The sequence below is a fragment of the Aquarana catesbeiana genome, linkage group LG10, assembly GCF_042186555.1.
Source record: "Aquarana catesbeiana isolate 2022-GZ linkage group LG10, ASM4218655v1, whole genome shotgun sequence".
NCBI classification, from domain to species: Eukaryota; Metazoa; Chordata; class Amphibia; order Anura; family Ranidae; genus Aquarana; species Aquarana catesbeiana.
The window spans coordinates 224,132,979-224,157,592 of NC_133333.1; the positions used below are offsets into that span (position 1 = coordinate 224,132,979).

A 24,614-nucleotide genomic window follows, 5' to 3' on the forward strand; every position below is an offset into this window, starting at 1 on the left:
CAATAGTTTCAAAAAACTATTAGATAAGCAACTGAATGACCGCAACATACAGGAATATACAATGTAATACTGACATATAATCACACACATAGGTTGGACTTGATGGATGTTGTGTCTTTTTTCAACCTCACCTACTATGTAACTATGTAACTATATACATAGAAAGCACCCCAGAAACATAATTTCCTGCTTGTGTGATTGGCTCACCAATTTTCCCAGAAGTCTACACTAAGATACAAGGCAGAGGAACAAAGGAACATGCAGAGCTGTATTCTAATTAGACAAGCTGTGTGCATATCTCTCTCCCAGACACAAATTTTAGCTCATGTTATCTCATGTGTCTGAAAACTTGTCAGAAGTGATTAATGCTGATTACAGAGGAATGAAGCACCAGAGAGAAATGACACTTAGAGCTTTGGAGAGAGACAAGTAAACACTACAGATATATGTGCTTAGTTCAAATTTCATGACTAAGGTTTACAACCACTTTAAGGGAGGATTATAGCTATCAGTTTTTTTTGCCATCTGTATCCTATTGGGCAGATTCTCCTTCACTTCCTGTCCTATAGCCAAAGCAGGAAGTCATAGAATATCTCCCCAAAGTGAGGGAATCCCTGTTTGTCACCAGGATCATCAGAACTGGTGTCCCCATTGGAAGATTTCCCCTCAAATCCTGTTCTGGTGGCAATCCAAAATTTGTGATTGTTTTTCACTTTCACTATCAATGATAACAGTCACTAGAGAGGGTGAATCTCCATAACAGGGGGAACAGATGGCAATGAAAACCTAACAGGTGTTCTAATCCCTCTCCACTCTATCTAATATGGGGGGAAAAAAAGTTTTGCCTTTAGTTACTCATTTTAAATTATGTATATATGACTATGAGTGTGGTATTTCTGGCATGTCTTTATTTATATATATATATATATATATATATATATATATATATATATATATATATATATATATATATATAGTAATAAATGTTGTGACAGACTCACCCGGGATAGAGGCTGTTGGAGAGGACTGAATGCAAGCCTCTTGCTGACCGATTATGGGCCCTGGCATTTGGGGGAACGGTGCCCCTCTGCCCAGCAGCAGACCGAGCCCTGGAATGTTAAAAACCACCCAACTGAAGCGCTGGCAGCCAGACAGAGAGTAACTGACCTCTGCCCCACACCTACTGAGGTCAACTATTCCTTGCAGCCAAGAAAGAAGATCATGCGGACAGACTATGTGAGTTCACTCTGCCTGACTAATGCATGTCCAGACCAGGTGGAGGTCTGGCACCTTGTTAGTCAACCTCTGATGGGGGAGAAATGTGACAGACTCACCCGGGATAGAGGCTGTTGGAGGGGACTGAATGCAAGCCTCTTGCCGACCGATTATGGGCCCTGGCATTTGGGGGAAAGGAGTTCTTTGTGAGCTGTATGCCTGGGGACTCTTGAGGTGGTATTACTGTGGATTCGGGTCCTGGTCCCCCAGGACACACAGACTCTGGGGACCCTGTGTATGCCATATGGGAAATGGTGACTTGGAGGGTATGTCTTGGATTGCTTAAAATGGGACAGTAATATTTATCCCCAATATCTCCCAGGATATATATGTAAAGAATATTATTGGTTTGTTTGATTCTGAACTCAACATGGTAATTGAGTGAGCTGATCACATTAGCCTCCAGGACTGGCTAGGAGATGAACAGTCTACTCCTACTATAAGTGTTGATGACTAGGCTGAGGAGGGGGGAGAACACTGTTTGTATTGTTAATTGTAATTAGCTCCTGCTACTGTGAAAATGTCCTGTGGTTGTACTTATGATAATGTATAATGTACTGTGTGAAGCTCGGTGACCACAAGTCTGGGCAAAAGGTCATGTTAGTAAACTAGCTCATGTTAATTAGGTTAATTAGGCTACAGGTGTATTGTTAGAGTAATATGAGCAGGAGGTATGCACCCCCTCTTTTACTGTATAAAAGAGCCTGTATTCCTGTCAATAAAAGAGATCCCTAATTGAACTTACATACAGCCTGCCTGGTGTTTGTTCTGAGCCACACAACTGGATTAGAATGGCACATAGCTGTAGTTCTAGTCCCGGAGCATCGGATGACCGAACCATCAGATGTTGCGATCTGCAATCTGATTCTATAGCTGCAGAGGAGTGTCAGGAGAGTGGAACCGAGCGAGCAGGGGCTTGTTACAAATGTAATATCCTTTTAAAGACATCTCTTACAAATTACAGCATCAGTAGTAGGCTCAGATACTTACATGTATCACTATCAAAACTATCTGTATCTAGAAGACATTGTTCACCTTGAAATTGGAATGGTACATTGTGTAATTTCCTGGTGGTGAAATTAAGGCCCCTTTCACACGTGCGGACCGTATGTCCGTATTTCATCCATCCGTTTTTGGATGAAATACGGACATACATGCATCCCTATGGGATAGCGGGTGTCAGCGGATGTACATCCGCTGACACCCGATGTTGTCCGCCTCCGCTCTCGTCCGATTCTGCGGACGGAAGAAAATCCTATTTTTCTATCCGTCTGCAGAGCGGATCGGAGGAACACGGACAGACGGTCCGTGTTCCTCCGATCCCCCATAGGGGAGAGCGGAGATCTGACAGGGCGGTCCCTGCACAGTGTGCAGGTCCCGCCCTGTCATCTGCCTGCTCAGCTGGGGAAAGCGGAGCGATCCCCGCTGAGCAGCGGATAAACACGGGGCGGATCAACACGGATCCGTCCCGTGTGAAAGGGGCCTAATGCCCTGAATTCAAAAGCTCCCATAGAAAAGATCAGAATGTTTTAAAGACAAAACAAGGCATGCTAACATAGTAGACATGGCTGGGATTCCACACCAGCATATTCCCTTCTGTCACTGATGCATTAGAAGATGGAACGGATTGATGTCAACACAGCTGAGGAAATTGCACTAAGGAGGCATCACAATTTCTCTTTTGTAGACCATATGACTATTTCTAATAGCTGATTTCTTACAGACTTCCCAAACTAGTTTGGATATTTGATTTCAATGTAAAATTTTGACCCAAGTCAATATTTTTGTTATAGGTGGATTGGTGGAGACTTGTGGTTTGATTCATCCCCTGCATGGAGATTAGGGGCCGGGCGCATGGATTAGGGGGGCGGCGCCCCTGCGCCTCTGAGTGGGCCACCACTGTTGGGATTTGAGCACAGGTATATCATGTTTTTGTATTGCAGTGCAAGCCAATGAAAAGACCTGAACCTTGTAGCTCTCCTGCAACTTGTGTCGATTTACCCCATGGCGGCACTATATCCACTGAAGTATGCTATAAGCAAGTAAGTATTTTGCAGAGCAGAGTAGGGACTGGCCAGAGACGCACTTGGCCAGCTTAAAGTGATTGTAAGGCCTGGTTTACACCTATGCATTTTTTAAGTGCGTGTTGCATTTTGCAGAAATGCACTACAGTACATTTAACTTGGTTTCCTATGGGACACGTTCACATCTATTGGGAATTTTTTTAACGCAACACGGTGTGCATTTTTGCTTCAATAGACTTCAATGGACAGGCTGCGGAAACACAAGTAGTGAATTTTGGGAGCGTTTTTGATGCATTTTGCATTTTTTAACCTGCCTAACAACAAAAACATTCTCTCCTTTAACAAAAAAAACATAACAAATGCACAACGCATCAAAACATGTGTGAAAAATGTAAAAAAAACACATGTGCAAAAATGCAAAACACACTGCAAAAAGCACTGCAGAAACGGATCAAGAGCAAACTGCATTAGTGTGAACCTGGCCTAAAGGATCTTTTTGTTCTTTCTTTCTTTTTTTCTTAAATAATAAACATGTTTTACTTATCTGCTCTGTGCATTGGTTTTGCACAGAGCAGCTCCAACCCTCCTTTTCTGGGATCCCCTGCCGGAGCTCCTGTCTGATCCTCCCTCCCAAGTACACCCCTAGAAAGCCCCACATGGGCGGGGGGGGGGGGGGGGGTACTCATGAAGCTGCACTGTGGGTGTCTACTGACACAGACAGTGTGACTTGGCCCCACCCCTGCACTCTCATCGCTGGATTTGATTGACAGCAGCATGAGCCAATGACCAATGGCTCCTGCTGCTCCCACTGAGTCCCAGGTTTGCCAACCTCCTACATTTTTTACTAACAAAACATGGAAAATTTACTGATGGAGCACATTTTCTACTGACAACCTGAAAAATGACAGAACTCCTATTAAAAACGAATTAATATTTAAACAGTATAAAACACAATACACATAACAAGTAATTTGTCTGGTTTACACTCACGAAAATAAACACAGCATGTCTTACTCAGTCTGCTGAGATGACCAAGGCTGCATTGCGTAACCGCAGTAAAAAGAAAGTCAGGTCTGCAGGCTGCCCTTGCTATCTGGTAATTTGTGTAAATCTCAGAACTAGATAGACAGAAATACAAATCATTTGCAGATAGAACAACTTCCATACATGTATTTTACCATATTTTTAGCTGTTTCTCTGGAGATCAGCTTTACAGTACCTTGAAAAAGTATTCACACCCCTTGAAATTTTCCACATTTTGTCATGTTACAACCAAAACCGTTGATGTATTTTATTGGGATTTTATGTGATAGACCAACAAAAAGTGGCACATAATTGTGAAGTGAAAGGGAAATGATAAATGGTTTTCAAAATCTTTCACAAATAAATATGTGAAAAGTGTAGGGTACATTTGTATTCAGCCCCCCTGAGTCAATACTTTGTAGAACTACCTTTCACTGCAATTACAGCTGCAGGTCTTTTTGGGGATGTCTCTACCAGCTTTGCACATCTAGAGAGTGACATTTTTGCCCATTCTTCTTTGCAAAATAGCTCAAGTTCTGTCAGATTGGATGGAGAGCGTCTGTGAACAGCAATTTTCAAGTCTTGCCACAGATTCTCAATTGGATTTAGGTTGGGATTTTGGGCCATTCTTATGCCGCGTACACACAAGCGGACTTTTCAAACCAGACTGGTCAGACGGACCGAGTCCGGTGGACAATTTGACCGTGTGTGGGCTTCATCGGACCTGCAGCGGACTTTTTCGGTTGAAAATCTTATGGACTTTAGATTTGGAACATGTTTCAAATCTTTACGTTGGAATTCCGCTGGACCCAGTTCCTACCGAAAAGTCCGCTCGTCTGTATGCTAATCCGACGGACAAAAACTACGCTAGGGCAGCTATTGGCTACTGGCTATCAACTTCCTTATTTTAGTCCAGTCGTACGTCATCACGTACGAATCCGTGGGACCTCGGTGTGATCGTGTGTAGGCAAGTCCGTTTGTTCGGAAAGTTCGTTGGAAGTCCGCCGAAAGTTAGTCGGACAGACTGTCCGGTCGAAAAGTCCGCTCGTGTGTATGCAGCATAACACATGAATATACTTTGATCTAAACCATACCATTGTAGCTCTGGCTGTATGTTTAGGGTCGTTGTCCTGCTCAGGGCTGGTGCAAGAATTTTTAACACCCTAGGCGGAACCTCATTTTGCCGCACCCCCCCTGACTCCACCCCCTTTGTCCTGCCCATGTATACACCACCTTTTTAATGAAGTGCCCATCAAAAGCAGCCCACCAGCGTCCATTAAATGTAGCCTACTAGTGCCCATCAATGAACGTTTGCTTGCTTCCATTCATTCGAGAGTGGGGACACAGACACAGACCTCCGCTGCGCCTCTGACACTATGTGCGAACGGAGCAGCGGCTGCCTGCTGAGACTTAGTTGCTTGCTGCAGAGAGAAGAGAGTAAGAACACTAGTGGCCAGGCGCCCCTAGGCAGCAGTGCGCCTCAGGCGGCTGCCTAGTTTGCCTAGTGGTAGCACCGGCCCTGGTCCTGCTCTAATGCCGTGTACACACGAGCGGACTTTTCGACCGGACTGGTCCGACGGTCTATTCGATGGACTTTTGGCGGACTTTCTGAACAAACGGACTTGCCTACACACGATCACACCAAAGTCCGACGGATTCGTACGTGATGGCGTCTAAAATAAGGAAGTTGATAGCCAGTAGCCAATAGCTGCCCTAGTGTCGGTTTTCGTCTGTCGGACTAGCATACAGACGAGCGGACTTTTCGATAGGAACTAGGTCCGGCGGAGTAAAGATTTGAAACATGTTCCAAATCTAAAGTCTGTCAGATTTTCGTCCGAAAAAGTCCGCTGCAGGTCCGATGAAGCCCACACATGGTCGAATTGTCTGCCGGACTCGATTTGTCGGACTAGTCCAGTTGAAAAGTCCGCTCGTGTGTACGCAGCATAACAGGTTTTCTTCTAAGAGTGCCCTGTATTTGGCTCCATTCATCTTCCCATTATTTCTGACCAGCTTCCCTGTCCCTGCTGAAGAAAAGCATCCCCACAACATGATGCTGCCACCACCGTGTTTTTCACGGTGGTGATGGTGTGCTCAGGGTGATGTGCAGTGTTAGTATTCCACCACGCATAGTGTTTTGCTTTTAGGTCAAAAGGTTTTAGGTTAAAAAGTTCAGTTTTGGTCTCCTCTAACCAGAGCACCTTCTTCCACATGGTTGCTGTGTCCCCCACATGGCTCCTCGCAAACTGCAAACGGGACTTCTTATGGCTTTCTTTCAACAATGGCTTTCTTCTTGCCACTCTTCCACAAAGGCCAGATTTGTGGAGTACAGGACTAATAGTGTTCTGTGGACAGATTCTCCCACCTGAGCTGTGGATCTCGGCAGCTCCTCCAGAGTTACCATGGGCCTCTTGGCGGCTTCTCTGATTAATGTTCTCCTTGCCTGGCCTGTTAGTTTAGGTGGATGGCCATGTCTTGGTAGGTTTGCAGTTGTGCCATACTCGGATGTTGGATTGAACAGTGCTCCATGAGATGTTCAAAGCTTGGGATATTTTTTGATAACCTAACTCTGCTTTAAACTTCTCCAGAACTTTATCCCTGACCTGTCTGGTGTGTTCCTTGGCCTTGATGATGCTGTTTGTTCACTAAGGTTCTCTAACAAACCTCTGAGGGCTTCACAGAGCAGCTGAATTTATACTGATATTAAATTACACACAGGTGGACTCTATTTACTAATTAGGTGACTTCTGAAGGCAATTGGTTCCACTAGATTTTAGTTAGGGGTATCATAGTAAAGGGGGCTGAATACAAATGCACGCCACACTTTTCACATATTTATTTGTAAAAAAAAAATTGAAAACCATTTATCATTTTCCTGTCACTTCACAATTATGTGTCACTTTGTGTTGGTCTATCACATAAAATCCCAATAAAACACATTTTTCAAGGCACTGTAAGCTGGTCACATTCATGTATAAATATTTTTAACGCTTAAAAGGCATAGTTCACCTTTACCAAAAAACTGCCTATGCAGATAAGTGGCACCTGGAGTAAAAACAAACTGTGACGCTTTGACCAAAGTTGAATAAAGCCCTCGCTATAGGTGTAGGTCATTTATGTATCTCCTGAAGCCTGGCTGAAAAACTCCAGAAGATCACATCATCCTGTCCTTCTTTGTTGCCAGGATGTTGCTATGACACTCCCAGCTGATTCATACCCCTTACATGTGCTCTGTCTGCTCTGACACAGTAGCTCTGAGCTCATCAATGTTGTGATGGAGTAGATTGCTGAGTACACATGTGCAGAAGTTTGAGAGCCTGTTTCTGTGATGGTGGAGGTGAGCAGTAACAGCTGGGAGAATCTTAGTATTGTCCTAGCCACAATGCTGGACGGGATGATGCCATCTCTGGGATTTTTCAGTCAGGCTTTGGGAAGTACGTAAATGGCCTATACCCACAGCAAGGACTTTATTCAACTTTAGTCAGTGATGCACAGTTTTTCTTTTTTTTTTTTACAGGCACCCTTTACTGGCATAGGCAGTTTTTTGGTAAAGGTGAACTAACCCTTTAAGCATAGATGTGCGCAGCCCATTGCATTAGGGTGTGCACCCCAAAGCTCAAACACACGTGCCTTTATCTGCAGTTTCAGCTGCATGGGACAGTGAATGAATCGAAAGCGCTCTGTGCTGAGCGGCTTCCTGTTCATTCACAAACTGAAGCATACTAAACAGTTTACTATGCTTTGGTTATGAATGGACACAGTGAGGGAGTGTGTTCACGGTGTTTATTTAGAAAAGGAAGGGGCCAGTAAATTACATATCTACTAGCCCCTTCCTCCGCTCTCCAACCTAAAGCATACCCCACAGTAGCCTGGGGGAGACGAGGAAAGCCAGCAGCACTGCAGTGCGGGGGGAAGCCTGGGTAGTAGGGGAAATTGGCACTGCACATAGGTGTTGATTTACTAAAGCTGGAGAGTACAAAATCTGGTGCAGCTCTGCATAGAAACCAATCAGCTTCCAGGCTTTTTTTGCTAAAGCTTAACTAAACAAGCCAGCGTTAGTAGCTGATTGGCTACCATGCACAGCTGCACCAGATTTTGCACTCTCTGGTTTTAGTAAATCAACCGCATAGTGATTAGGGTGTGCCCAGGCACACCTGGCACACCCCCTGCGCACGCCTATGCCTTTAAGTTTAAACTGCCTACATTTGCCTTCCTTGGCACCCTCTTTCCCCACTCATCAACATGCTACAGAAATGTTTTAATAAGACCTTTTCATTTTCATTAAATACCTTACTTTAAACCAACAACATTGTCACTGGGACTCTCTGCATCTACCAGTGGCAGCTGGTGCTAAAAATTTGGAAAAATACTGAAAAAAAAAACATTGCAGTCTCACTGTGCCCATCAATTGCAGCCACTGTGCCATCAACTGCAGCCACTGTGCCCATTAATTGCAGCCACTGTGCCATCAAATGCAGCAACTGTGCCATCAATTGCAGCCACTGTGCCCATCAATTGCAGCCACTGTTCCCATCGAATGCAGCCACTGTGCCATCAAATGCAGCAAGTGTGCCATCAATTGCAGCCACTATGCCCATCAATTGCAGCCGATGTGCCCATCAATTTCAGCCACTGTGCCCATCCAATGCAGCCCCTGTGCCCATAAAATGCAGCCACTGTGCCCATCAAATACAGCCACTGTGCCTATCAATTGCAGCCACTGTGCCTATCAATTGCAGCCACTGTGACCCTCCGGCAGCATTTAACCGGAGTATGTAATTTCAGTACAGGAGAGGAACCTCTACAACTGTGCAAGAATGAAGGGAAGGCTGGAGGTCATCCTCAAATATCATGTCTCCAGGCCTCTTATGTTTCTGTGAACAGTTGCAAAAGCGGCCATGCACATATTGCAGCCTAGGTTCTTATGGCAAAGCATTGACCAGAATGAGCAGGAGTCAGGGAAGTGAAAGTAAAAAGGCGTCAAGAAGCACTTGGAGGACCCCATTTTGGTTGGTGTGCACCCATCAGGAAAAGGATCACTTCCTAAATGCTATATACTGTTTGGACTTGTGTATACTCTCTGTGTTTGCTGATAGTCTGCTTCCTTGCTCTATAAGTCAATGGTTAATCAAAATCAGAGCAGGGCCGTAGATAGATTTCTTCCCTGGGGAAAGGGTTCGACCTTGGGTACCTAGAGGGGAACAATAAGAGTTCCTGCACATGGACACCTATAAATTAGGGTGCACCGATACCTGTTTTTTAAGTTTTTTACAAGTACCAATATTTGTGCTCAAGCACTCGCCAATACTGTCTGGTGCGGTGTAACCTGAGCCCATACAAAATGAATGTGCTCAAATCACACTACAAAGAATTACATAAGATTTGAACTGGAATGCGTGCGATTCCTATCCGAATCACATGCGGTTTCCCACCCCGCTCCTGTGTGTGCCCACACTGAAGTCACTATGACAAGCCTGGGTTCACACAGGAGCGGTGGGGGAAATTCCTGTTCAAATCACATGCGATTCTGTGCAGTGCAATTTGAGCTCATTAATTTTGTATGGGCTCAAATCGCACTGCAAAGGTATTGGTTTTAGGTATCGGAGCATTTGCATGAGTACGAGAAAATACTTGGCACTTCTGTTTATGGGGTGAGAATACGACTCCCTCCCCTTCCTTTCCAACCTCACCGGCAGGGCTTTTTTTCAGCTGGAACTTGGTGGAACTTAGTTCCACCACCTCTGACTCAGGCCCTCTGCTCCCTGCTCAGCACTATCACTTGTAAACACAGGAGTCCAGCTTCTGTGTTTACCAGTGATAGCTTGTCTCTCAATGGCTCCCACAGTTCTTATCTCCTGAGTAGCTCCCACTGAGTGCAGAATGGGAACAAGGGAGATGTAGGCGCCTGGGGTGTATGGCGGATGCAGACATGGTGTGGTTGAGTTCCTGTACCTATTTTCTGAGAACAAAAGCCCTGCTCACCGGTGATTGGTGATTGGCAACTCAGCATATGCAAAGCTAACTCTCCCTCACTCCCAGAGTCTGATTATGTGCAGCCGGTGAGGGCCAGCATCAAAATGAACCTGTTAATTTGTCATGCATGGACAAGGCACAGTTTCCAATTAAAGGAGAACACTAGATCAGTGAATTAGAAATATGTGAGTGTCATGATGTGCTTTACACTTACTCACTTACTCTATGTAGTTTACCCATAAATATTGACTGCTGCAGTGCTGGGCCACACCTACCCCTTGTGCTTTATGCTGCAGTTGGTCCATCCCTACAGACTTCTATATGGCCACATACTGCTTCTGACTGGCTTTAACTGGGTGCACTGAGGGCATCTTTTTTCTATGAAGGACAAGGATCTGTGAACTGAAGAAAAGAAGTAAGTATAAAGCACACTGTAGCAGTTACTTGACCTTGATTCAGTGATAGCAGTTCTTCCAGAAAAGGTGTATTTTTTTAATTAAAAAACACATATTAACCCTGTCTTGTTAAATTGCCATAAAAAAGTAACGGCTTCATTTCAACTGATCCATCAGTAAGACTTGGCCAAGCGACAACTGCCATGATGGGTTAGGATCCACAGAAATATGAATGATATATAAGGCTATGAATTTAGGTTCTACAGAACTACGAATGGTACCCAAGGATATGAATGTAGGGTCTACAGAATTAGGAATGGTACCCAAGGCTATGAATGTAGGGTCTACAGAATTAGGAATGGTACTCAAGGCTTTGAATGTAGGGTCTACAGAACTATAAATGGTACCCACGGCTATATAAGAAGGGTTTACGGGAGTATTTATGGTACTCAAGACTCTAAATGTAGGATCTACAGGACTATGACTCGTACCCAAGGCTATGAATTTAGGGTTTACTAAACAATGGATGGTACTCAAGGCAAGGAATGTCGGGTCTACAGAACTTGGAATGATACCCAAGGCCATAAATGCAGGGATTCCAGAACTATAAATGATACCTAAGACTATGCATGTATTGTCTACAGAACTATGAATGGTTCTCAAGGCTCTAAATGTAGGGTCTACAGAACTATGAATGGTACCCAAGTCTCTGAATGTAGGGTTCCAGAACTCTGAATAGTACCCAAGGCTATGAATGTAGGGTCTACAGAACTTTGAAGGGTACACAAGGCTATGAATGCAGGATTTTCAGAACTATGAATGGTACCCAAGGCTAGGAATATAGGGTCTATAGAACAATGAATGGTAGCCAAAGCAATGAGCATAAGGTTTCCAGAACTGTGAATGGTACCCACGGCTATGAATGTAGGTTCTACAGAACTATAAATGATACCCAAGGCTATGAATGGTACTCAAGGCTATGAATGTAGGGATTTCAGAACTATTAATGTTACGCAAGGCTATGAATAGAGAGTCTACAGAACTATGAATGGGATCCAAGGCTATGAATGTAAGGTTTACAGGACTTTGAATGGTACTCAAGGCTCTAATTGTAGGATCTACAGTACTATGAATGGTGCCCAAGGCTCTGAATGTAGGGTTCCAGAACTCTGAATGGTACCCAAGGCTATGAATGTAGGGTCAACAGACCTCTGAATGGTACCCTAGGCTTTGAATGCAGAGTTTCCAAAACTATGAATGGTACCCAAGGCTAGGAATATGGGGTCTACAGAACTATGAATGGTACCCAAAGCTATGAGTGTAGGGTTTCCAGAAATATGAATGGTAACCAGGGCTTTGAATGCAGGGTCTACAGAACTATGAATGATACTCATTATGATCCTACAAGGAATGATCCAGCAATTGTTTGACCCTCAAACAATGTTGAGTGAAATCAAACATGTAGACCATTTTATATGGTTGGGAGCAGATGTGTAAAAGAGGGATCTCAAGCGCTAAGATCTACATACCAAAAATTCTGAGAAAAAAGACCACTGGTGCATAAGTAAATTAAAATAATAATAATAACAATATTAATAAAATGACAGTTTTGGGTGGACTGACCCTTCAAAGCAAATTCCTCCCAAAAATATACATTTTAGAATATTAACAAGCATCAGTGAGTTGAAAAACCATTGTGCTTCTTATATCAAACAGAGATTTCAGTTGTGAGATGTCCTCCATCCTGCCCAACAAGTACAGCCTGTACAAATCCAAACATTGTTGTCACACTCCCCAAGATGGATTCTCTGTAATGTAGAATAAGCAAAAAAATTAGAGAGCTTAGCTGCAGAAGGGCGCCACTTTCATAATGGCCTGGTGGGAGGGGCCGGAGACACAAAATAAGATGGAGAAATCTCGCTGCCAGAGTCCAGGAGAGATGATAAGAATTTGTTTGGTGATTCCACCCTCTGGTGCTTACCTAAGTTTGCTTTTAAACTTTGTAGCTTTCACATGACAGGACAGAAACACATTGCTACATCGTTATCATGCACAGCCTTCTATTAAAGTAACTGTTTATGTCATTTAACCTGGAACGAGCGGTACATTGCAGCAAATCCAGTACCTTTTGCTGACTCTTTTCTCACCTCATGTTTGCTAAGTTACTGTGAATTTAGTGATAGAATAATAATTATTTTGCATTATACCAAACATTCTCTTACAGGGTGACGTTGATGTTGTGGATACAGTTTTGTAAAGGTAAAAAATGGAGAAAACACACTTAGAATATTGATTGCAGATAGAATCAAATGATTCATCTAGTCCACATATTTATTATACTTCACTAATGCATATCATGAATAATAAATCTAAATCATGCAAAGGATTTAGATTTATCACAGGTGTTTTTATAGTACCGTTAATATATGCAGCACTTTACATATATCGTACGTTCACATCAGTCCCGGTCCTCAAGGAGCTATCAATCTAAGGCTCCTAGCTTAAATACTACAGGCCAGTTTATACAGGAGCTAATTATCCCACCAGCATATCTTTGGAGTGTGGAAGGTAAGCAGAGTACCTAGAGGAAGCCCATGCACGTACAGGGAGAACATGCAAACTCCATACCAGTAGTGTTGTTGAAAATCAAACCAAAGACCCTAGCACTGCAAGGTAGAGGTTGATTTTTCTGCTTCATCTTCTGGAAGTCCTTTCCAATCATCTACTACACCTTGTATAAAAAGACTTTCTACCATTACTGTTGATATTTGCAGTTTTACCCAGTGTATCCCTCTCCTTCACCTACATATCCACATTTCCTTATTACCCCTCATTTCCAGATTATTCCATTTTCAAACTATCCCCATTTCCCAGCCATTCTAATTTCTTACCTATCCCCATTCACTAACTATTCTCATTCGATAACTGTCCTAATTTCTTAACCAGTCTAATTACCTAACTATACACATTTCCTAAGTATTTTCATTTCCTAACTATTCTCATTCCTTAACTATCTTTGTTTCCTAACTATCCTGGTTTCCTATATCCTCATTTCCTATTCATAATCATTGCCTAACTATCCTCATTCTCTATACAGTTTATCCACATTCTTTAACTATCGTCATTGTCTATATGTTCTAATTTCCTAACTATCCCCATTTCCTGACTATCCTCATTTCCTAACTATCCTCATTTCCTATATATCCCCATTCCTTAACTACCCTCTTTGCCTATATATTCTAGTTTTCTAAATATCCCCACTTCCTAATATTTCCTATATATCCTCATTTCCTAACCATCCTCATTTCCCAACTTTCATCATTTCCTATATATCTTTGTTTCCTGACCATCCTCGTTTCTCAACTTTCCTCATTTCCTATATATCCTTGTTTCCTAACCATCCTAATTTCCAAACTTTCCTATATATTCTCGTTTCCTAACCATCCTCATTTCCCATTTTTTTCTAATTTCCTCTATATCCTCCTTTCCTAGTCATCCTCATTTCCCAACTTTCCTTATTTCCTATATATCCTCATTTCCTAGCCATCCTCATTTCCCAACTTTCCTCATTTCCTATATATCCACATTTGCTAACTTTTCCCATTTCCTAACTATCCTCATTTCCTAACTATTCGCTTTTGCTAGAAGTCCTCATTCCTTATATATCCCCATTTCCTAACTCTCCCCATTTCCTAACTATCCTCATTTCCTAACCATCCTCAGTTCCCAACTTTCCTCATTTCCTACATATCCTTGCTTCCTAACCATCCTTGTTTTCCAACTTTCCTCATTTCCTATAGATCCTTGTTTCCTAGCCATCCTCATTTCCCAACTTTCCTAATTTCCTATATATACACATTTGCTAACTTTTCCCATTTCCTAACAATCCTCATTTGCTAACTAGCTTTTGCTAGAAGTCCTCGTTTCTTATATAGCCCCATTTCCTAACTCTTCCCATTTCCTATATATCCTCCTATCCTAGCCACCCTCATTTCCTATACATCAACATTTGCTAACTTTTTTCATTTCCTAACTATCCTCACTTCCTATACACTTTTGCTAGAAGTCCTCATTCCTTATAAATATCCCCATTTCCTAACTCTTCTCATTTCCTAGTTCAACCATGATTCTTGGAGGTTTGTCCCTAGAAATGTTTGCCTTTGGGAATTCCCCACCTTTTTTAAAAATATATTAAAAGCTCTCTTTAAAATATTTTTAAAGCACCATGAATATACCATGTTGCCTTTCTGAGTAATTTTTAAACAAGTGCAATTAAAAAGGTATAATTCATCTTAATATGCAAGGATGTTATCTTGGTGTATCTCAATGCTTCAACTGGCAACATTAAAAAAAAACAAAAACAAAACAGTACTAAGTGTCCCTGGAAATGACGAAGTGTGACTGTTCATCTATAAACTTGCGCCAGTGAATATGAGTTGAAGGTGTTCTATGCAGGATGACAAGGATGCAGATGGGGAGGAGTAAACTAGTAAAAAAAATAAAAAATAAATCAGTTCTTACCCAGCTTGCCATCAATGACAGTGAGGGCGATCTGATCCATCAACACCAGACTGAAGCCCACGTCTTGGTCTCTACAGCGCTGCCTCAGTGCCTCCAGGATGCGCATCTGTGGGTAATCCTTCAGGATATTCCTGCTTGTCAGCAGCCACAGCTGGGCGCACATGGTGGAAACAGTCAAGTGCAACAACAACAACAAATAAAAAAAAAAAAAAGGAAAGGATAAGACTGTGCACCAAAATGCAGCAAGGTCAGCGGTGCCTGGGACCTGGGAAGGCCTGGGTGCAGCAGGCAGCTAACTGCTTGCTCTGTAATGAAGAATCAGCTGCATTAAAGCAATCTCCAGCAGCCATGCGCCATCAGAAGGGGACTGTGATCACCGACTCCCCTACATAATACAGCATTCAGTGGGCAAACCCCTTGATGGAATCAATATGGGCGGACCCTGCAAAATCCATGTCAGATCCCATTTATTTCAGTCTCTCTCCTCCCTCCCCCCCCCTTACTATAGCAGCAGCAGGGACAGAGGTGACCCCCCCAGCACAAGGCTCTGTGTGTTTATTGGCTGGCTCTGGCTCTCTATCAGTTCAGTTATTTGCACTTCACGGATCACCGTCCTCCCGGCACTCAGCACCGGGATCATCGGATTACCTGCAGCCCGCCCGGGGGAAGCCAGCGCTGCATACGAGGGAAAAAGGTTATTCCTAATGATGAGCGGGGCTGCGGCACCGGCCAATCACAGGCTCGGAGAAGGAAGCGGCCAATGGGGGCGGAGGGATGTCAGTCTTGAGACTACGCGGGCGGCCAATCAGAGCGCTCGGATGAGAGTGGAGGGGGGTGGAGATGCTCGCTGGGTACCAGAGCTGAGCGCTTCTCTGCAATGACCCGACAATAAGATGGGCAGAGGAGGGGGACACGGGAAGAATGGGGGGAGAATAAGGGGAAGAATGGGGGGGGATGGGGGGAAGGATGGGGGAGAATAAGAGGAAGAATGGAGGAGGGAGGATGGGGGGTGCCGGGTAATGGAGGATCTCTGTGTACTGAATGAAGGACTGTCAGTTGAACAGTACAAGTAGAAAGCGGGGACAGGGGAAGCAGCGCAGGAGCTAGTGATCAGGTTAATAAACCAATCACCACCAGCTCTGGGGGTAGGGGGACTACAGCCTGCCACTGACCACCAATCCTGGGGGGAGGGGACTACAGCCTGCCACTGACCACCAATCCTGGGGGGGGGGCTACAGCCTGCCACTGACCACCAATCCTGGGGGGGGGGGGGCTACAGCCTGCCACTGACCACCATTCCTGCATTCCTGGGGGGAGGGGGCTACAGACTGCCACTGGCCACCAGTCCTGGGGGGAGGGGGTTTACAGCCTGCCACTGACCTCCATTCCTGGGGGAGGGGACAACAGCCTGCCGCCGACCACCAATCCTGGGGGGAGGGGACTACAGCCTGCCACTGACCACCATTCCTGGGGGGAGGGGGCTACAGCCTGCCACTGACCACCAATCCTGGGGGAGGGGACTACAGCCTCCCACTGACCACCAATCCTGGGGGGAGGGGGCTACAGCCTGCCACTGACCACCATTCCTGGGGGGGAGGGGGCTACAGCCTGCCACTGACCACCAATCCTGGGGGGAGGGGGTTTACAGTCTGCCACCGACCACCAATCCTGGGGGGAGGGGACTACAGACTGCCACTGAATACCATTCCTGGGGGGGGCTACAGACTGCCACTGGCCACCAGTCCTGGGGTCCTGGGGGAGGGGACTACAGCCTACCACCGACCACCAATCCTGGGGGGAGGGGGCTACAGCCTGCCACTGACCACCAATCCTGGGGGGGGCTACAGACTGCCACTGGCCACCAGTCCTGGGGGGGAGGGGGTTTACAGCCTGTCACTGACCACCAGTCCTGGGGGAGGGGACTACAGCCTACCACCGACCACCAATCCTGGGGGGAGGGGGTTTACAGCCTTCCACTGACCACCGATACTGGGGGAGGGGTTTACAGCCTGCCACAACCACTAATCCAGGGAGGAGGGGGTTTACAGCCTGCCACTGACCACCAATCCTGGGGGGAGGGGGTTTACAACCTGCCACTGACCACCAGTCCTGGGGAGAGGGGACTACAGCCTGCCACTGACCACCAATCCTTGGGGGAGGGGGATACAGCCTGCTACGACCACCAATCCTGTATGGAGGGGGTTTACAGCCTGCCACTGACCACCAATCCTGAGGGGAGGGTGCTACAGCCTGCCACTGACCACCAATCCTGAGGGGAGGGGACTACAGCCTGCCACTGACCACAAATTCTGGGGGTTGGGGTTACATACTGCCACCGACCACCAGTCCTGAGGGGAGGGGGATACAGCCTGCAACGACCACCAATCCTGTATGGAGGGGCTTACAGCCTGCCACTGACCACCAATCCTGAGGGGAGGGGGCTACAGCCTGCCACTGACCACCAATCCTGAGGGGAGGGGACTACAGCCTGCCACTGACCACCATTCTTGGGGGGAGGGGGCTACAGCCTGCCACTGACCACCAATCCTGGGGGGGCTACAGCCTGCCACTGACCACCATTCCTGCATTCCTGGGGGGAGGGGGCTACAGACTGCCACTGGCCATCAGTCCTGGGGGGAGGGGGTTTACAGCCTGCCACTGACCTCCATTCCTGGGGGAGGGGACTACAGCCTGCCACCGACCACCAATCCTGGGGGGAGGGGACTACAGCCTGCCACTGACCACCAATCCTGGGGGGAGGGGGCTAAAGCCTGCCACTGACCACCAATCCTGGGGGAGGGGACTACAGCCTCCCACTGACCACCAATCCTGGGGGGAGGGGGCTACAGCCTTCCACTGACCACCATTCCTGGGGGGAGGGGGCTACAGCCTGCCACTGACCACCAATCCTGGGGGGAGGGGGTTTACAGTCTGCCACCGACCACCAATCCTGGGGGGAGGGGACTACAGCCTGCCACTGACCACCATTCCTGGGGGGAGGGGGCTACAGCCTGCCACTGACCACCAATCCTGGGGGGGGGCTACAGACTGCCACTGGCCACCAGTCCTGGGGGGGAGGGGGTTTACAGCCTGTCACTGACCACCAGTCCTGGGGGAGGGGACTACAGCCTACCACCGACCACCAATCCTGGGGGGAGTGGGTTTACAGCCTTCCACTGACCACCGATACTGGGGGAGGGGGTTTACAGCCTGCCACAACCACTAATCTAGGGAGGAGGGGGTTTACAGCCTGCCACTGACCACCAATCCTGGGGGGAGGGGGTTTACAACCTGCCACTGACCACCAGTCCTGGGGAGAGGGGACTACAGCCTGCCACTGACCACCAATCCTGGGGGGAGGGGGATACAGCCTGCTACGACCACCAATCCTGTATGGAGGGGGTTTACAGCCTGCCACTGACCACCAATCCTGAGGGGCAGGGGATACAGCCTGCCACTGCCACCAATCCTGGGGGGAGGGGGCTACAGCCTGCCACTGACCACCATTCCTGGGGGAAGGGGGCTACAGTCTGCCACTGACCACCATTCCTGGGGGGAGGGGGCTACAGCCTGCCACTGACCACCATTCCTGGGGGGAGGGGGCTACAGCCTTCCACTGACCACCAATCCTGGGGGAGGGGGCTACAGACTGCCACTGGCCACCAGTCCTGGGGGGAGGGGGGTAGAGACCCGGGACAGGGGAAGCAGCGCAGGAGCTAGTGATCAGGTTAGTAAACCAATCACCACCAGCTCTGGGGGGAGGGGGACTACAGCCTGCCACTGACCACCATTCCTGGGGGAGGGGACTACAGTCTGCCACGGACCACCAATCCAGGGGGGAGGGGGTTTACAGCCTTCCACCGACCACCAATCCTGGGGGGAGGGGGTTTACAGCCTTCCATGGACCACCAATCCTGGGGGAGGGGGTTTATAGCCTGCCACTGACCACCAGTGCTGGGGGGAGGGGGTTTACAGCCTGCCACTGACCCCCAGTCCTGGGGGGAGGGGGTTATAGCCTGCCACTGACCACCAAACCAGGGAGGAGGGTGTTTACAGCCTTCCACCGACCACCAATCCTGGGGGGAGGGTTTTTTACAATTTGCCACTGACCACCAATTCTGGGGGGAGGGGTTTACAACCTACCACTGACCAGCAATACTGGGGGGGAGGGGGTTTACAGCCTGCCACTGACCACCAATTCAGGGGGAGGGGATTCACAGCCTTCCACGGACCACCAATCCTGGGGAGAGGGGGTTTACAGCCTTCCATGGACCACCAATCCTGGGGGGAGGGGGTTTACAGCCTTCCACGGACCACCAATCCAGGGGGAGGGGGTTTACAGCCTTCCACTGACCACCAATCCTGGGGGGAGGGGGTTATAGCCTTCCACCGACCCCCAATCCAGGGAGGAGGGGGTTTACAGCCTTCCACGGAGCACCAATCCTGGGGAGAGGAGGTTTACAGCCTGCCACTGACCATCAATCCAGGGAGGAGGGGATTTACAGCCTGCCACTGACCACCATTCCTGGGGGGGAGGGGGCTACAGCCTGCCACTGACCACCAATCCTGGGGGGAGGGGGCTACAGCCTGCCACTGACCACCATTCCTGGGGGAGGGGGCTACAGCCTTCCACTGACCACCAATCCTGGGGGGAGGGGGCTACAGATTGCCACTGGCCACCAGTCCTGGGGGGAGGGGGGTAGAGAGCGGGGACAGGGGAAGCAGCGCAGGAGCTAGTGATCAGGTTAGTAAACTAATCACCACCAGCTCTGGGGGGAGGGGGACTACAGCCTGCCACTGACCACCATTCCTGGGGGAGGGGACTACAGCCTGCCATGGACCACCAATCCAGGGGGGAGGGGGTTTACAGCCTTCCACCGACCACCAATCCTGGGGGAGGGGGTTTACAGCCTTCCATGGACCACCAATCCTGGGGGAGGGGGTTTACAGCCTGCCACTGACCACCAGTGCTGGGGGAAGGGGGTTTACAGCCTGCCACTGACCACCAGTCCTGGGGGGAGGGGGTTATAGCCTGCCACTGACCACCAAACCAGGGAGGAGGGGGTTTACAGCCTGCCATTGACCACCAATCCAGGGGGGAGGGGGTTTACAGCCTTCCACCGACCACCAATCCTGGGGGAGGGGGTTTACAGCCTTCCATGGACCACCAATCCTGGGGGAGGGGGTTTACAGCCTGCCACTGACCACCAGTGCTGGGGGAAGGGGGGCTACAGACTGCCACTGGCCACCAGTCCTGGGGGGGAGGGGGTTTACAGCCTGTCACTGACCACCAGTCCTGGGGGAGGGGACTACAGCCTACCACCGACCACCAATCCTGGGGGGAGTGGGTTTACAGCCTTCCACTGACCACCGATACTGGGGGAGGGGGTTTACAGCCTGCCACAACCACTAATCTAGGGAGGAGGGGGTTTACAGCCTGCCACTGACCACCAATCCTGGGGGGAGGGGGTTTACAACCTGCCACTGACCACCAGTCCTGGGGAGAGGGGACTACAGCCTGCCACTGACCACCAATCCTGGGGGGAGGGGGATACAGCCTGCTACGACCACCAATCCTGTATGGAGGGGGTTTACAGCCTGCCACTGACCACCAATCCTGAGGGGCAGGGGATACAGCCTGCCACTGCCACCAATCCTGGGGGGAGGGGGCTACAGCCTGCCACTGACCACCATTCCTGGGGGAAGGGGGCTACAGTCTGCCACTGACCACCATTCCTGGGGGGGAGGGGGCTACAGCCTGCCACTGACCACCATTCCTGGGGGGAGGGGGCTACAGCCTTCCACTGACCACCAATCCTGGGGGAGGGGGCTACAGACTGCCACTGGCCACCAGTCCTGGGGGGAGGGGGGTAGAGACCCGGGACAGGGGAAGCAGCGCAGGAGCTAGTGATCAGGTTAGTAAACCAATCACCACCAGCTCTGTGGGGAGGGGGACTACAGCCTGCCACTGACCACCATTCCTGGGGGAGGGGACTACAGTCTGCCACGGACCACCAATCCAGGGGGGAGGGGGTTTACAGCCTTCCACCGACCACCAATCCTGGGGGGAGGGGGTTTACAGCCTTCCATGGACCACCAATCCTGGGGGAGGGGGTTTATAGCCTGCCACTGACCACCAGTGCTGGGGGGAGGGGGTTTACAGCCTGCCACTGACCCCCAGTCCTGGGGGGAGGGGGTTATAGCCTGCCACTGACCACCAAACCAGGGAGGAGGGTGTTTACAGCCTGCTATTGACCACCAATCCTGGGGGGAGGGGGTTTACAGCCTTCTACCGACCACCAATCCTGGGGGGAGGGTTTTTTACAATTTGCCACTGACCACCAATTCTGGGGGGAGGGGTTTACAACCTACCACTGACCAGCAATACTGGGGGGGAGGGGGTTTACAGCCTGCCACTGACCACCAATTCAGGGGGAGGGGATTCACAGCCTTCCACGGACCACCAATCCTGGGGAGAGGGGGTTTACAGCCTTCCATGGACCACCAATCCTGGGGGGAGGGGGTTTACAGCCTTCCACGGACCACCAATCCAGGGGGAGGGGGTTTACAGCCTTCCACTGACCACCAATCCTGGGGGGAGGGGGTTATAGCCTTCCACCGACCCCCAATCCAGGGAGGAGGGGGTTTACAGCCTTCCACGGAGCACCAATCCTGGGGGGAGGAGGTTTACAGCCTGCCACTGACCATCAATCCAGGGAGGAGGGGATTTACAGCCTGCCACTGACCACCATTCCTGGGGGGGAGGGGGCTACAGCCTGCCACTGACCACCATTCCTGGGGGGAGGGGGCTACAGCCTGCCACTGACCACCATTCCTGGGGGAGGGGGCTACAGCCTTCCACTGACCACCAATCCTGGGGGGAGGGGGCTACAGATTGCCACTGGCCACCAGTCCTGGGGGGAGGGGGGTAGAGAGCGGGGACAGGGGAAGCAGCGCAGGAGCTAGTGATCAGGTTAGTAAACTAATCACCACCAGCTCTGGGGGGAGGGGGACTACAGCCTGCCACTGACCACCATTCCTGGGGGAGGGGACTACAGCCTGCCATGGACCACCAATCCAGGGGGGAGGGGGTTTACAGCCTTCCACCGACCACCAATCCTGGGGGAGGGGGTTTACAGCCTTCCATGGACCACCAATCCTGGGGGAGGGGGTTTACAGCCTGCCACTGACCACCAGTGCTGGGGGAAGGGGGTTTACAGCCTGCCACTGACCACCAGTCCTGGGGGGAGGGGGTTATAGCCTGCCACTGACCACCAAACCAGGGAGGAGGGGGTTTACAGCCTGCCATTGACCACCAATCCTGGGGGGAGGGGGTTTACAGCCTTCCACCGACCACCAATCCTGGGGGGAGGGGGTTTTACAATTTGCCACTGACCACCAATTCCGGGGGGAGGGGTTTACAAGCTACCACTGACCAGCAATCCTGGGGGGAGGGGGTTTACAGCCTGCCACTGACCACCAATTCAGGGGGAGGGGATTTACAGCCTTCCAAGGACCACCAATCCTGGGGAGAGGGGGTTTACAGCCTTCCATGGACCACCAATCCTGGGGGGAGGGGGTTTACAGCCTTCCACGGAGCACCAATCCTGGGGAGAGGAGGTTTACAGCCTGCCACTGACCATCAATCCAGGGAGGAGGGAATTTACAGCCTGCCACTGACCACCAATCCAGGGAGGAGGGGGTTTATAGCCTGCCACTGACCACCAATCCTGGGGGGAGGGGGTTTACAACCTGCCATTGATCACCAATCCTGGGGGGTAGGGGGTTTAAAGCCTGCCACTGACCACCAATCCTCGGGGGAGGGGGTTTACAACCTGCCACTGATCACCAATCCTGGGGGGAGGGGGTTTAAAGCCTGACACTGACCACCAATCCCGGTGGGAGGGGGTTTACAACCTACCACTGACCACCAATCCGGGGGGGAGGGGATTTACAGCCTGCCACTGCCCACCGATGCTGGGGGAGGTTATATCTACAGAATGCCACTGATCACCAATCCTGGTGGGAGGGGATACACAGCCTGCCACTGACCACCAATGCTAAGGGGGATTATATATACAGCCTGCCACTGACCACCAATCCTGGGAGGAGGGGGTTCAAAGCCTGCCACTGACAACCAACGCTGGGGAGGGGGAGTTATTACTACAACTTGCCACTGACCACTGCTGCTGGGGGGGGCTCCTATTACCGCTTAAGAATGCCACTGACTACCACTGCCCAGGGGTGGGGAGTCAATACAGCCTACCATTCACTATCAACAATGGCAGGGATTTTATTTGAGCTTGTCACTGACCACCAATCCTGGTGTGTGGGGGGTTATTATAGCTTGTCATTGACCACTAATACTGGGGGGGAGGTTATTATTACAGCCTGCCACTGATCATGCATGCTTGGAGGGGATGGGGTTATTATTACAGCCTAAGCCTGCCACTGACCACTAATGATGGGGGTGGGGGGGGGGCATTATTACAGCCTTCTGGTAACCATCATTGTTGGGGGGTTCTTATGACGGACTCGAGACCACACCTCTGACCCTGATCAGGTCCTGTCTAGCGTAGATGTTGCTTTGTTGGAGTTAGCAGAGCCCTTACAGTACCTACCTAATTTATGAAGCCATTGCCTGCTTCTTGTTTTCTTATCTTTTTTCTTTTTGGAGACTTTTCAGTCAATATTCTCCTTTTTTCTTTTTTTTTTCAGCAGTACAGGCTGGTATGGGCAATTATGGTCCTGGTATACTCAATATAGGCGTCCTCCTGTTTATAAGATACATTACCCTTTATTTTCTGTTTATATCTCCTCTGCTTTGGTATCCAATAATCTAATGCAGTTGACATGCCCCTCGCTGGAAGATGATCCATTTTTCTGCTTATGTGGTCTTTTTCCCAACAGATGGGCCCCCTTACTATTAAAGTGCAAGTTCCTGCACTTTAATGCCGCATACACACGACCGGTTTTCCCGTCGAAATAAACTCTGAAGGTTTTTCTGACGGGGTTCCGAGGGAATTCTGCTGAAACTGTCTTGCGTACACACAATGACACCAAAGTCCGACCGTCCAGAACGCGGTGACGTACAACACATATGATGGGACTAGAAAAAGGAAGTTGAATAGCCAGTAGCCAATAGCTTCCGTCTCGTACTTGCTTCAGAGCATGCGTAGTTTTTGGTCCGTCGGAACAGCATACAGACGAGCGGTTTTCCTGATAGGAATTGTTTCCGTCGGAAATATTTAGAACATGTTCTATTTCTAGGTCCGTCAGAATTTTCGAAAAAGAAAGTCCGATGAGGCATACACACGATCGGAATATACGATGAAAAGCTTCCGTCTGACTTTTTTTGTCGGACATTCCGCTCGTGTGTACGCGGTATAATAGTAATATCACCCAA

At 49.0% G+C, this 24,614-nt stretch overlaps 1 protein-coding gene across 1 annotated transcript in view; it reads right to left on the reverse strand.

Moving 5' to 3' along the window:
* RIMKLA (ribosomal modification protein rimK like family member A) overlaps window positions 1–15,936 on the reverse strand; it is a 90,547-nt gene extending 74,611 nt beyond the window's left edge. Inside the window, exon 1 of the mRNA XM_073603360.1 lies at window positions 15,209–15,936. Within this exon, the coding sequence (XP_073459461.1) occupies window positions 15,209–15,371 (163 nt within the window). The 5' untranslated portion in view covers window positions 15,372–15,936. The remainder of the gene's footprint in view (window positions 1–15,208) is intronic.
* Window positions 15,937–24,614: the final 8,678 nt, after the last annotated feature.